The sequence below is a fragment of the Pelmatolapia mariae genome, linkage group LG3_W (assembly GCF_036321145.2).
Source record: "Pelmatolapia mariae isolate MD_Pm_ZW linkage group LG3_W, Pm_UMD_F_2, whole genome shotgun sequence".
Classification (NCBI taxonomy): Eukaryota; Metazoa; Chordata; class Actinopteri; order Cichliformes; family Cichlidae; genus Pelmatolapia; species Pelmatolapia mariae.
The window spans coordinates 14152264-14167213 of NC_086229.1; the positions used below are offsets into that span (position 1 = coordinate 14152264).

A 14950-nucleotide genomic window follows, 5' to 3' on the forward strand; every position below is an offset into this window, starting at 1 on the left:
GCATTACCAAATCAAATCACTATTCACTACATATATATGTGTGTGTGTGTGTGTGTGTGTGTGTGTGTGTGTGTGTGTGTGTGTGTGTGTGTGTGTGTGCACATATACATACAATTAAAAAAAATTATATATAAAGAGGTTAACGGTTGGATGTTGTGCAAAGGAAATGGCATTCATGTACAGTATGGATGTTGAAGTTCTGGTAAGTGAAGGTGAGGTGTCTATGAAGTGTTCAGCAGTCTGATGGCCTATTGGAAAAAGCTGTCTCCCAGCCTGCTCGTTCAGGACCGGATACTGCAGTACCAGTGGATCAACGCAAAGTGAACCCAGACAAAACTATTACCATCATCTCCTTTTACATTCCCACCGTGTATAGCCATGAGACCAGTTTTCCCACGCTTCACTCGTGTATGTTCATGCGAAGAGGGGGGGGGGAAATAAAAAATAAAACTTCCACAGGACTCTGATGTGAAAAGATATAAACAAAAATTTATTCCACAGCTTGTAAATCTTCTTATAGGAGTAATCAGGACTAAGTTATCCTCAACAACAAACTACGGTAGGAAAAGTGTGGCTCTGTCCTCCTGTCCTGCAGCATCTCTGCTATACTAACTTTTTCCTCTCTCTCTCCCCCTTTAGCAACACATGTACTCATTTGCATAAATCCAGAATGCTGGGTTTTTAAGTATAAACCAAGCATTTAAGGCACACATATTCATGGTTTTACTTAACCAATACAACAATAATGCAATAAAAATAATTTTAGTTCAATCATAACCATGAATTTACTTATTAAATTACTAAATACACAAAATAAGTTTAACAACAAATATAAATACTAAAATATATTAACTATATTAACTTTGCTCGCACACACTGCATATTCCATACAACAACACATTCAAAACAACAATGAAGACATGTCATGAAATACAAGGAATAGTTGTGTATGAAGTGTTTCAAACTTTGTGTTATGGAAAAAGAAATCCAGCTCACATTCGAGCAAGTTAGCTATTAGCTTGTTCCTAACAAGAACAAAGCTGACATTAAAATTCGTAAATCTAACTTTCCTTTAAGCTGTAGCAACCATGGTTCCTCAAACACAAAGAAAAAAACTAGAAAACCAGAATCTAGACAAAACAGGGAAAAGGCATGATCAGTTGAAGTCTGTATTCAGTCAGGAGATTATTTACATAACATAACCTATGGAGAGTGCTGGCTTGACTAAAGTGAATGAAAGCCAAATATGAATTGTGATTTCAACAATATGTTTAAATAGGCAGCAGGAGGACAGCTGCAGTTTAACAGCTTCAATTCACTGACAGGAAACAACATTAGAAACATCATCATCCTCAACTCATCTGCTCCACTGACACTGACACCTTCAACGGACACACCTTCACTTCATCATCAGCCCAAATATATGGAAACATCCTGTGAGTGAAAGTGTGTGTGAAGGTGTGTATGTGTGTGTTAGTATCAGGATCAGAGAACGACAGCTTTCCTCTGTTCCAGTCCAGATTCACTCTGATCCTCTGGAGCTTCTTCTCTACTGAGAGAACAGTGGATCCAGTTGATGGTGAACATGATGAGTATGTACCTTTATATAACAATATAGTCCATAATTCAGACTGAATGATTCCCTTCCTCTGCACAGACTCTGCTAACACACCTAGTCTCCACCATTTACTGTCTCCAACATCAACAGCCCAGCTGTGAGTCCCTGAGTTAAAGCCCTCAGAGCCCAGGACAGAGCAGTAGAAATCAAACCTCTCTGGATTATCAGGAAGCTGCTGTTCATCTCCTTCTACCACACTGGTCAGATCTTCAGACAGGATGAGGATTGGATGAGCAGTGTTTGGGTCCAGAATGAGAGGAGTGTAGGAGACCATGTCCTTCATGTTGTTCCAGATGTTGAAGGTCAGGTTGCCCAGGTGTTTGGCCTGGTCTATCAGAGCTCCTGAGGGCAGCTGTGGATCATCCAGCAGGGGGCAGCGCTGGACTCTTTCCACTGCAGCCTTGTAGTTGTGCAGGAATGAGACGTCTTCAGCTCTCAGCTCCTCCTCTGTGGCTCTGACTGTGTCTGAAAGAGCTGCTATCTCTCTGCTCAGAGCCTCCATCTTCTCCTTCATCATCCCACTCTTCTGCTCCTCTTCCTCCCTCAGTGCAGCCAGCCTGGCCTCCTCTTCCTCTGCTAGAAACTGCTGAAGCTTCTTAAACTGCTCCTTAATCTGCCTCTCTGTGTGTCGGGCCTGGACCTTAATGTGTTCTGCTGTTTGATCAAACTTCACTTGAACTTCTTCACAAACCTTTAACGTCTTCTTTAAGTGCTCCAGAGTTTCCTGAAGTTCCTTCTTGTGTTGTTGTGCAGCTTCATCGATGGGTCTGAATCTGTGATTGGTGTGATTTTCTGAGTCTCTGCAGACGAGACACACTGGCTGCTGATGGTCCAGACAGAAGAGTTTGAGTTTCTCAGAGTGCAGACTGCAGAGAGCCTCTGAAGCTCTCTGATCTCTCTCCTGTAAGAACGACTCACACAGGTTCTTTAAAGCTCGGTTTAAAGGTGGTTCTTCCTTTGAAGATATTTCCTTACAAACTGGACACTCACGTATCCGTTTTTTGATCCACCATCTCTTCAGACAGTCTTTACAGAAGCTGTGGCTACATGACAGAATAACAGGATCTCTGAAGACCTCCTGACAGACCGGACAGCAGAGATCCTCCTCTGATCTGGAAGCCATTGAGTCTGTGAGTGAAGCTGAAAACAGCAGACAGGAAGTACAGTCAGTCCTGGCTCCCCTCCCTCCTCTACTACCTTCACTGAAACTTCCTTTGAGTCGTGTTTTTGCTCAAACTCACATTCAGTGTGTGGAGCGTCAGCAGCTTGAAGCAGCAGTGTTGGAGTTTTCCACTTTTCTCTCCTGTAGCTGGACTCACTCAGAGGAAGCTGCTAGTTTGGTCTGAACTTAGTCTGATCGTCTGTGCGTCTCTCTTTACTGAGGAAAAAGAACCTGTTTCCTGGTTTGTCGCATTTGAATGACGTTAGGGGCGGAGCTTCATTCAACTTCCCTAACCCCCTTCGGCGGAGCGGGGGTGTCGGGGGCCCGGGATTACTGGTCTTAAGCCCGAGTTGTTGTTTCAGAAGCCCGAGGTCTTTTGGAGTGTAATTTGTTTCATAGTTAGATGCCTGACTGACAACTGTATAAAACAAAAACTACACACAATATTCAAAGCACATAGCGCATTGTCGTAAATTCCCCCTAATATTGGTATGATCCGAGATCAGGCACTAGCCGACTGAGCGAGGGGGCGGGGGGAGCTGCTGCCTGAGAAACGGAGCGAGTCAGACAGAGGAGAGCTTAAGTTTGATCAGGTACCAAAGCAAATCATTCGTACTGTACAAATAATGTAAATTTGACGGTTTATCACAAAAGATTTATATCAAACTGATCACTTGACCCATATTACGTTACTTGCTCTTCGAGTGAATCAACAAATGGCGAAATGAAAAGCCGAATAACAATTTTTTTTTTAGAGAGTCTTAGCTTACATGTGTGTTTATTTCATATTCTTAGTTGTTACCCTCCACGGCTAAACAAAGTACTCTAAATCGGTTTCAGTTATGTACTGATGAACACAACAATGGACATAAGGAGCTTCTTTCAAAGAAAAAAACTCAGGTAGATGTTATTTTATATATTATGCTTTTTATGTTGTTCAATATATTTCTATTCAAAACAGGATATGAAACAAGAATTTATATTTACAGTTGAAACCACATATTTACATATACTTTAGGGACAAAATATAAAAACCTTTTTTTTTCACTGTTAAACATCAATTTCAAGTAAACTTGTTTTGTTTTGGATAAATAAATGTTGAAATATCTTTTGAATTAGTTAAATGTCAGAATAAAGAGAGAGAGCTGTCTATTTATTATCACTTTCATCAAATTTAGGAGTACATACACACTAAGTTTATTGTTAATTAATAAGAAAACTCCAGACGATTCCATTGTGAGCTGAAGAAGCTTCTGATAGGTTAGTAGAGTCCATGTGAGTAAATTGGTGGCAGACCTGTGGATGCATATAAGGCACCCCCAACACACAGCGGTCGTGTCCAAATTCATGGGCTGCATCCTCCTGAGGACGCATTTGTAGACCGATTACATCACAGCGACGCGCCAAAGGCTGTCCAAATTCGTAGACTCCAAATGCAGCCGACAAATGCGTCCTCCTTTTCCCCGAATTTGAAGGATGGGCCGGGTGTGTCCTTCGTGGCCCACCATATCCCAGAATTCATATCGCGGCCCAGCCAAACTCCAGTTTCTGGCAATGGCGGCCGCTACTAAGTTTTAAAATTACTCTTATTAATCTTTCTGGGTCACAAAATAAACTTTTAACATATTTACAGGTGAGAGGTAGCTGTGTTTTCACACAGCTGAATAAAAGTCAAACAGAAAACTGATTACACAGATGGTCGAGAATTTACTCCAGTGTCCTGTTATATTTTAGATAGCAAGGAGCAGACGGCCGAGTTTATTAAACTCCACCGAGACAGCGGTGACGCTAATCAGAAGGCTAGACCGTCCAATTTCACTGCTGTTTACTTCCGGCCTACCCGACCTCCTGACAACCCGGCCCACGTAGACCACGAAGGCCGGGTCCTCAGGAGGATGCAGCCCATGAATTTGGACACGACAAGAGCCTGTTTGTTTGACATGGGGAAAATCAAGAGATGTCAACCAAAACACCAGGAAAAGAATTGTGGAGCTCCATAAGTGTGGCTCAATTCTGAATACAATTTGGTGCCATTTACAATTAAGAAATACAGATAGTTTCTCTCTTTACTCTTAAAGTTAACAAATATGATTTTTATATTTATCAATCAAAAAAAATATTTAGTCTGATTTGATGTTTTGTGTTTTTATCTGACGAGTATGTAAATATCTGGTTTCAGCTGTATATTTGTTGATGTTGGTGTTGATGGTGGCTTGATTGTCAGCACAAAGAGGGAGAGAGAGGAGAATGAGGACAGAACAGAGATGGAACAAGAGCAGGTGAGACACACATGTTAGTCAAATGGTTGTTTGCCAAAACTTATTAGAACATGTCTCTAGTACTTAGGTTTGGTATTTTTCAAATTCCATATTTATTAAGTTATGCAGGCTTGTTTGCGCAACAAGGATAATAATTACATAAATTTTTCTGAATCTAAAGAGTGGACTTTGGTAGAATTAAAAAATAATATGGTACAAATTAGTAACTCATGAACACCAATACAGAGGGATCATTAGTAACGATTCTCTTTCTGATCTTTCAGATAGGTCAGGGAAAATCAGGAAAGCGACAGAAAACCAAAACACAACAGCATCACAGCAGGAAGCAGCAGGTGGATTGTTAAGGACAGCTGAAGGAGATTTACTGGAAGGAGCAGCAGGAGATGATTTAGGAACTCTAGGAAGTGGTCCAAGACAAAATGTCCTCCCACAGTTTCCACTGAGCCAGTTTGGAGGCCAGCAGAGGAGCAGAGTGAAGCTGACCCCCCACCCACTTGAAACTTAAAGGCAAATAGGCGGAGCGGTTAGTGCTACGTTTGTGCAGATTTTTGCAGGTAAAATGAGCGTTTGTGCTGCTACGGTTTTTGAGATATTAAACTTTATTTTATAGGTCATTCAAAGGTCACCACTGACCACCACAGCACCTAGGCCAGGGATGTTCAACCTGCGGCTCTAAAGCCACATGTGGCTCTCCGGCCCCTCCACTGTGGCTCTTAGAAGACCAGGTAAGTAATTTTTTATTATAAAAACAACAAGGTGCTGTGGAATATTCAGTTTTCTACATGTAGGTAACAACCTATGAAAGCAAACGCTTCACTTTTTTCTGAGACAGCTACATTAATAATAATGAACATATATAATTCAAAACAAAATCATAGAGGCCAACTGGGTATGTAAATAATAATAATAATTTAAGTATACGTAAATCACTTCACTTGAAACTCAGTTTTGCCACAGAAAAAAAATTAAAACTTTAGCCTACCTTGTATACGTTTCTGCACTGGTAAGAAAAGAGATATTGACCTTTCCGCTGATTAAATTGTGTTACTAAAGTGTAAACTAATAGCAGCACAAACGCTCATTTTACCTGCACAAATCTGCACAAACGTAGCACTAAAAAAGTAGACCATTTTGGCCGGTTTTGGAGCAGTCTGGGGGGATGGTGACCTTTGAATGACCTATAAAATAAAGTTTAATATCTCAAAAACCGTAGCAGCACAAACGCTCATTTTACCTGCACAAATCTGCACAAACGTAGCACTAACCGCTCCGCCTATTTGCCTTTACGTTTCTAGTGGGTGGGGGGTCAGCTTCACTCTGCTCAGTAGAGGGCGTTCAATAAAAGTTGAACAGTTTAAATGGTTGGAGTATTCAGTTGTGATGAACTTTGCTTTCTTTTTTTCATGTCGCATTTTAAAAAGCAGAATACTTAAAAAAAAAGATGGCCTCGGCCTTTCAGGGTTCTGCAACTGGAAGAGGGCTTTAGATGCCTTTAGGAGTACGAAAAGAGTTCCAACTGTTCGTCGTCTATGATAAGCTGGCATAGGGCTGTGCGATATGACCAAAATCTCATATCCCGATATTAAGACATCTATCGTCAATATAACGATATAAATTAAATGTAAATTCTGTGAATCTCGGGCATCTCGACTTGCGCGAAGTGTTTCCAGCTGGGCGTCGTGTACCTGGAGTCGAGTGTTTTAACTGATGCATGAAACGATACATTTTTAGACATAAGTTGTAACGGCCGCCGTTTTCTTTGTATTTATTACACAGCGTGCAGCGGGGAAAAGCCTGTTCTAACGTTGAGCACCTGACGGCTCTTTTTTGCTTCTCATCCGTAAATACTCTGCATCTTTCACGTGACTCAGTTTATTTTGAAAAGTCTCAACAGGATCTTGAGCTTTATTGTGAAAGGTTTATGTGGAAAATAAACAAGCGGACACGCCGTGGTTTTACCGTCATTGTTGCTAACGACAACGCATAAAAAACAAGCGCTTGTCCGTCCGTAGTGTGGTTATATTAAATATAAGAGAAAGAGAGAACTTTAAGAAATTAATATAGCCGCTACAGTGACCATCAAAATGATGAAAAAATATTGCCGTAAACAGTTTATTTTGCGTCACCACGAAACAAACGATAGCATAAAATGAAACGATAGACGTTTTTATATTGTCATCCGATATATATCGTTATATCGAACAGCCCTACGCTGGCACAGCTTTAAAACCACAAAATAATCAAGGTGATGTTGTTGAGCAACTTAGATCAGCAAGCAAGACAACAGTATCTCCACAGGATCTTAGCTGTAACAAGTTTCCTTGGGAAACAAGGAATACCATTCTGTGGCCATGATCAGCAGGAATCCACCAGTCATCATCAAGGGAACTTCCTTGAGTGCATGAAGCTGCAAAAAATTATTTGATCAATTTTTCAAAAATTACAGTCCTGTCTCACATATTACCTATCTGTCTCATTTTTCACAAAATGAGATGATAACCAGTATTTTACGTAAAATAACTGGAAATATAGTTAAAGAGATGAAGGAAGCTAAGATGTACTCTGTTAAGGCTGATGAGGCTAGAGATGGGCACACGGAACAACTTGCAGTTTGTGTATGTTTTGTGTCATGTAAAGGCCATTTCAAAGAGTGTTTTCTTGGTCTACGGAAACTATAAAGGTTTGCATTACAGACCCTATTGAGGAGCTGTTGCAGTATTACATGCTCAGTGACTTACTTTGTGTTGCACAATCCTAGTTCGCAGAAGTTGAGTCTATGGTAGTGCAAAGTCTACGCTGTCTGTAGACCGTTACGTCTTTTCATTGGCCCGGAGACTACGGTGAGCATAGACACTGTAGACTCAGGTCAGTAGGAGCACCGAATCCCACTGTAGACGACCAATCGTCTGGTCAACGGAAGTTGCGTCACCAAAACAACAAAATGCAGCAGAACAGCGAAGAAGCCGGCAAGTCCACTATTTTATATGGAAACTGGCATTTCTTTTGAAAGTACACGACGCTGAATACCTAATTTAACCTTTTTTTAACTCCAATTTCTAGTCTTGGTATGGCGACACCAACAATTCGGGTAGTTAATCCAGATGCCCCTGCACATCGTCAGCAGGCACTACTTATGACAACCAAAGAGGCACATTACTACCGGGTGAGAAGTATGGTCTTCCCCAAACCTCCACAGGAGCTGCTCAGCCAAATCACTGCATTGACTCACGCAGAGAAGCCTCCACGTCAGCAGTGCCTGGGAAAGTTGGTGGTGCCATTTGGACAATATGAAAATGTGGGGGATATATGAAGTAGTGAGTGTATCATATATTTAATACAATACTATAGGCAGGTTTACTGAACTTCCATTTACTGCACATTTCCCCGTGTAAGGCAATTATCAGTATATCTTGTTCGTTGTAAACTTTCTTTAAGTGTGTAATAGTCACGGAGATATTGCTGACAGTATGTATGATTCCAGCATACTTGACAGGCACAGAACAGAGGTGACAAATCCATAAAGAAAAGGAGAGATAGGGAACCAGTGGGTGAAGGATTACCTCACAGAATATGCAAGTCTCCGTAGTCCTCGAGGCCAACATTGACAGGTGCATCTATGGTCAGAAAGGGTTTGAACATCACACCTTTCAAGAGATGTGGGAATTATATTGTCAGTACAGCAGCCAAAAGGACAGACCTGAGAAGTTCAGTGATGAGCAGAGGGAGGTCATTCAGAAGGCACACAGTTCTGTGAAGAGGTGGTTGAACACACCAGTGACGCACATCACAAGCACCCAAATGAAGAGGTTCAGAAAATATATAAATGACAAGGAACAAGTTAGTGCTATGGAGGAGAACAGCAGAACAGGGCAGTAAATGACTTAGTTAAAGATAGTGATATGTGATTAATCTTGGCAAAGTGTGCATGTGCATTTTTTTCCATCAATCGCGGTACTCACAATAAACTGTACTGTTTAGCAACTGCTGACAAGTATCCCCAGGTGTGATCCTTCATTGTGGCCAGGTGATGATGCTGAACTGTTAGCTGCATCCCAGTCTGTGGAAGGTATGTGAGATTCAGAGTTAATATACATTGTACTGTTTGTACAAAGTCATTATAATTACAAAACTAATTGGTCACATCATTTATAGATTCACTGAAGTCCCAACACTCCTTGTCTGCAAGTCAACCTCTAAAGCAACAGCTGACAAGCAGAGGTGCTTCCTCCTCCCAGACGTCTGGAACACAGGAGAACTCAGCTCCCCTGTCAGAGGAGTTTGAGACCACTGTACAGTCACATCAAAATAAAGCTACCGTGCAGCCCAAACATCGTGAGTCCACAGAGGCTGCCGTACGGTCCAAAAAACTTGACACCATTGGACTCACTGAGTCATCTGCATCCCAGGGTCATGATCATATAACACAATTACCGTTGAGTCATTCACCTGTAAGTGATATTTATTTGAAATCAGACTATTTCAGTTAGAGCGTGTGTTGTTCTTGTAGTATTCTATGTTATATGTGTGTTTCAGGTGGAGCTAGAGGGATGGGTGCGTCTCTGGGAAAATCCTAATGGTATCCCATCTGCTGACATTTCCTGGCTTAAAGAGGACACTGAAAGAGGGCTGTTCACCCCTTTTCAGACATACAAGGATGTTACTTATCATTCTGTTAAATCCAGATTTGAATTCAAAATCCTGCTCCTCACTTACAAGGTCTTAAATAATCAGGCCCCATCTTATCTTAATGACCTTGTAGTACCATATCACCCTATTAGAGCACTTCGCTCTCGCTCTGCAGGCCTACTTGTTGTCCCTAGGGTATTTAAAAGTAGAATGGGAGGCAGAGCCTTCAGTTTTCAGGCCCCTCTTCTGTGGAACCAGCTTCCAGTTTGGATTCGGGAGACAGACACTATCTCTACTTTCAAGATTAGGCTTAAAACTTTCCTTTTTGCTAAAGCATATAGTTAGGGCTGGACCAGGTGACCCTGAATCCTCCCTTAGTTATGCTGCAATAGACGTAGGCTGCCGGGGATTCCCATGATGCATTGAGTTTTTCCTTTCCAGTCACCTTCTCACTCACTATGTGTTAATAGACCTCTCTGCATCGAATCATATCTGTTATTAATCTCTGTCTCTCTTCCACAGCATGTCTTTATCCTGTTTTCCTTCTCTCACCCCAACCGGTTGCAGCAGATGGCCGCCCCTCCTTGAGCCTGGTTCTGCTGGAGGTTTCTTCCTGTTAAAAGGGAGTTTTTCCTTCCCACTGTGGCCAAAGTGCTTGCTCATAGGGGGCCATATGATATGATTGTTGGGTTTTTCTCTGTATTTATTATTGTGCGATCTATTGTACAATATAAAGCGCCTTGAGGCGACTTTTGTTGTGATTTGGCGCTATATAAATAAAATTGAATTGAATTGAAGTTACTGGTGTGTTAAAGAGGCGATGGGTGATTAAATTAGATCGCATGTGGCCCACCAGAACCTCCTGGCATTGTAGTTGTTTTTTCCCGTAGTCTTTTACAATACAATGATCAAGACATTATACTTTTATCTTTTTGTACACAATTGATCTTTTAAAAAACCTTACATTACAGTCAGAATCAAGTTCACTGATTGATCGCAGTGCTGTCTTTGTGTTTCACTGTTTCATTCATTTTAATAGTGTTTTGTATTACAGTAACAGTGAGTTGTGGAATAACTTAATGAATGACTTTGACTTACTGACCTTCTTTCAATCAGCATCACTATAGTCCGAAAGGCACTGACAAAACATACAAGCATAAATAAATACAATCTGTAGAAAGAGAAACATGTTGTATGTTTTTTATTAAGTTACATACAAATAGCATTCTCTGACATCAGGTTTAAAAGACACAAATATGTAGAAACATAACAGACCCGAACCAAAGAAGCAATGTGTACAAGCAGGTGGCAAAGTCAAGTTCATGAAGTATTTGTACAACACATGCCTCCGCAACAGCTTCAGTGTTTACTGGAATTGATTCTGAAACACTAACAGAGCTATTATCTGTCTGTTATGTCAGTCAAATATTCCCTTATAGTCCTGGTTGAGATCTGGTGACTGTGAAAGCCATAGTATGATCACACCATTTTCATAGTCAACTATTCAGTGAGCCCTCTTCAAATACTTTGTCACAGTATTTGAAGATCTCTAGATATCTCTACAACATAATCTCTCATAGCAACTTTGTAATCATTTTGCGACTCTTTTGTCTTTCACAAGTGGACCCTAACATGGCAGCAAAGTGCAACAATGTCTCTCCGTCTGAGGGTCAAGAGTTCAGGGTATGCCTTTAATTTGTTGCCTGTCTGTAAATGACAGTACAATGGCATGAATAATCCTTCACATTTTACCAGTATAAAGTAAAACAATTACATCATCTCATGGGGGCAACATAAAAGACTCCTCTTATGGCTAGTTATTGCACATCATAATAACACAGAAGAAAAGAAAGAAAGTCGTTCTCAATTGCTGTTGATTTCAGGGGACTTTCCAACCTGTTTTGGTTCAAAAGAGCCAAAGGAAAATCATCATCAATGTTGGCATAAAAACTAGATGCTTTTGTTGTATGTGCACTAATAATGCTTACTGTCCTGTCATTGTAAACCAGTCAAAATACATAAATAACACATTGTAATCATGCTGAAGACCACAGACAGCAGTCCAGGCGTCAGGTGGGATAAAGGAGCTGGAAACATCACCTGATAAAGAAAAAACAGACAACAGACTGAATGAATAAAAGAAGGCTTCTTCATTGCACATTTTTCACCAACCACAAGCCTCTTCTTTCACTCTAGACTTTTGACCAATCACAGATCAGGATGAATTGCACTACTGTACTGTCCATCCCCTATGACGGAACATCTGTCATGAGTGGTGCTGTGGGTGGTGTGCAGGCCCGTTTTAGACAGAGACACCCTGGAGCAGTATATGTGCACTGCTATGCACATGAGCTCAACCTTGTCCTTTGCCATACATGCAAGGCTATCCCAGCTGCTTCCAACGTCTTTGGACTTTTGGAAAATGTGTACACATTTTTGAACACCTCCCTGGTAAACCACACAAAGTTTAAGGAACTGCAAAAGGACCTTGGACTGTTTGCATCCGAGCTTGTTCAGCTCTCTAACACAAGATGGGCCTGCCAAGTAAATTACGTTAACGCCCTTTTCAGCAACATTTCTGCAGTTTTAGCAACTCCTGAGGCTACAAACACTCCTATTGCCAAAAAGGATCTTGCCCAAGATGTCAAAGCCCAAGACTGTACATGTTAATTATGTTCTCACAGCTGCTTGGCATCACTGAAGGCCTGCACCGCTACCTGCAGGGAGAAAGGTTAGACATGGGCAAAGCTGTGGAGTACAAGATGTCGGTAGTTTATACACTAAGTAATCTGCGAACAGAGGCTGCTGCTGAGGAAATATTTGAGAAGGCCATGGACATTTGTAGAAGCTGCAACATCCATATTCCTTAGGGAGCACGGCACAAACAGAAAAGACTCGAAGGGTTTGTGCTCGAGTCCAGCTGTGGAGCAACACCAAATCTCACAAGTTGAGAATGTTGCAGGAGCTAGCAGACAGATTTTCATGGGCAGGACAGAAAATAATGGAGGGCATTCAGGCAATCCATCTTCCCCAACGTTCCTTTCTGAAGATGCCTCAAAACCCATTGTGGCACACTATCATGTCACGATAAAGCGCAAAGAACCTGTTGTGGCAAAAAACTTTATGAAAAGAAAAATGGAAAAAGAGGACATTCATAATCAATCAATCAATCAATCAATCTTTATTTATAAAGCACTTTTCATACAAACTGTAGCACAAAGTGCTTTACATGGTTAAAAGCAGCCCACCCCACCCTCCCACTCATTCCCCGCACTGTCATTAACAGAAGCGGTCATGATACACACATCCCACCCCCCACCCCACACACACACATACACACACACACACCTAAAGAGTAAAATTGGGCTGGGTACGTATTAGCCAAGTGAGGAAACACTATCACAGGAAGCCGTCTGCACCGGGAGCCGGTCACAGACCGCAGCCTCCAGGCTGGGCACACAGCAGGAGGGAGGCTAAGAAGCCCCCCAGCCAGGCTCAGAGGACCCACAGGGCCCCAGCAGCCACGGTCGATCACAGCCCCGGTGCAGAGAACCCCCTCCGAGGAAACACTGGAGATATGACCTAATAAGAATATAAACAGGATAAAAAGATAAAATAAATAAGAGTGGGATATAATATAAATATAAATATTACATTTATATTAATAAGTATAAACAGAGTAAGAAGATAAAAAATGAATAAGAATACAATCAATAGGTATTAGGTAAAACTAAATGAATAATATAAATAGAATAACAGGATAGAATAAATAAGCATTAAATAAATAAGCGTTAGTTAAAAGCTAAATTAAAAAGGTGGGTCTTGAGCCTGTTTTTAAAAACATGAACGTTCTCTGCGGCCCTGAGCTCCTCCGGCAGGCTGTTCCACAGTCGAGGACCATACGACTGAAAAGCTGCCTCTCCGTGAGTATGTGTCCTGACTTTAGGGACAATCAAAAGGCCAGTACCAGAGGACCTCAGGGTCCGCGAGGGTTCATATGGTAAAAGCAGATCTGAAAGATAAGAAGGCCCAAGACCATTAAGACATTTAAAAACCAATAAAAGAACTTTAAAATCGATCCTGAAACACACGGGGAGCCAATGCAGCGATTGTAAAACCGGTGTAATGTGGGCCCGCCCTCTGGTCTTCGTCAGCACACGAGCTGCAGAGTTTTGCAAAAGTTGCAAAGGTGAAATATTCTTTTTGGGGAGACCAGAGAGCAGGGCATTACAGTAATCAATGCGACTGGTAATAAAAGCATGCATCAGCATCTCCGTGTTGGCCCGAGAGAGAATAGGGCGGACTCTGGCTATATTTTTTAGATGATAAAATCCAATTTTGGTTACATGTTTAATATGTGGGATAAAACCAAGCTCAGAGTCAAGAATAACACCCAGGTTTTTCACTTGTAGTGAAGGGCATAGTGAAAATGCCTGTAATTTAGACAAGAGTTTCTCTCTCTGAGCCTCAGGACCGATGATTAAAACTTCAGTTTTGTCCTGGTTAAGCTGTAAAAAGTTTTCTGCCATCCAAGATTTTATATCTAGAATACAGTTAAAAAGGGCATCCATTGGTCTGGTGTCATCAGGAGACACGGAGATATACAGCTGAGTATCATCAGCGTAACTGTGGAAGTTCACTCCATGCCTCCTGATGACGCCGCCAAGAGGGAGCATATATAAATTAAAAAGTACAGCGCCTAAAACCGACCCTTGAGGCACACCACATGTCATAACATTACAACTGCCTTCCACTTGCTTGACGAGGACATGTTCCCAATTCTGAAGGTCATCTTTAGAGTTGCACTAAGCATTCCTGTTAGTAGCTGCAGCTGTGAGCGCTCTTTTAGTGCCTTTCGTTGTCTCCACACGTGGATAAGGAGAACCATGGGACAAGAGAGGCTGAATGATTTTGCCACATTATCTACTAAAAAAGGATTACTTGAATAATAGTGACCCTGAAAATGTCATTGATAGGTTCGCAAAACTCAAGCCTTGAAGATACAGTCTTATGTTACCACAATAAAGAGGTGTTGGCAGTGTAGTCTGTGATGATTTTCAGTGCTACCATCATCTAGTTTTGATGCTGGTTCTGTCTTGGTTAAGTCCTAAGTAGTCCTAATGATGGAATGTAGCAGTCCTGTTTTAATTCCGGGTCAGTTCTGGGTCTGGTTGAATTGGGGTTTAGTCCTCATGTCTTAATACAGCCCTGATTTTTGTTGATTTTGCTGCTTAATTAAAAAACTAGCTTAAGCCTAAAAAAATC

The 14950-nt window shown here is 41.4% G+C and overlaps 3 protein-coding genes across 3 annotated transcripts; 1 reads left to right on the forward strand and 2 right to left on the reverse strand.

Moving 5' to 3' along the window:
* Positions 1-469: 469 nt before the first annotated feature.
* On the reverse strand, positions 470-3019 carry LOC134624236 (zinc-binding protein A33-like). The gene has a single exon (XM_063469199.1). The coding sequence runs from the start codon at positions 2739-2741 to the stop codon at positions 1353-1355; it is 1389 nt and encodes a 462-aa protein (XP_063325269.1). The 5' UTR covers positions 2742-3019; the 3' UTR covers positions 470-1352.
* Positions 3020-3334: 315 nt separating this feature from the next.
* LOC134624237 (uncharacterized) lies at positions 3335-10860 on the forward strand. Its single transcript, XM_065470072.1, has 6 exons — positions 3335-3373; positions 3621-3680; positions 4960-5059; positions 9038-9125; positions 9212-9507; positions 9593-10860. Exons 2-6 carry the CDS (start codon positions 3631-3633, stop codon positions 10028-10030), a joined length of 972 nt encoding a protein of 323 aa, XP_065326144.1. The 5' UTR covers positions 3335-3373; positions 3621-3630; the 3' UTR covers positions 10031-10860.
* Positions 10861-13446: 2586 nt separating this feature from the next.
* LOC135932451 (uncharacterized) lies at positions 13447-14613 on the reverse strand. Its single transcript, XM_065469942.1, has one exon. It carries the CDS (start codon positions 14416-14418, stop codon positions 13477-13479), a length of 942 nt encoding a protein of 313 aa, XP_065326014.1. The 5' UTR covers positions 14419-14613; the 3' UTR covers positions 13447-13476.
* Positions 14614-14950: the final 337 nt, after the last annotated feature.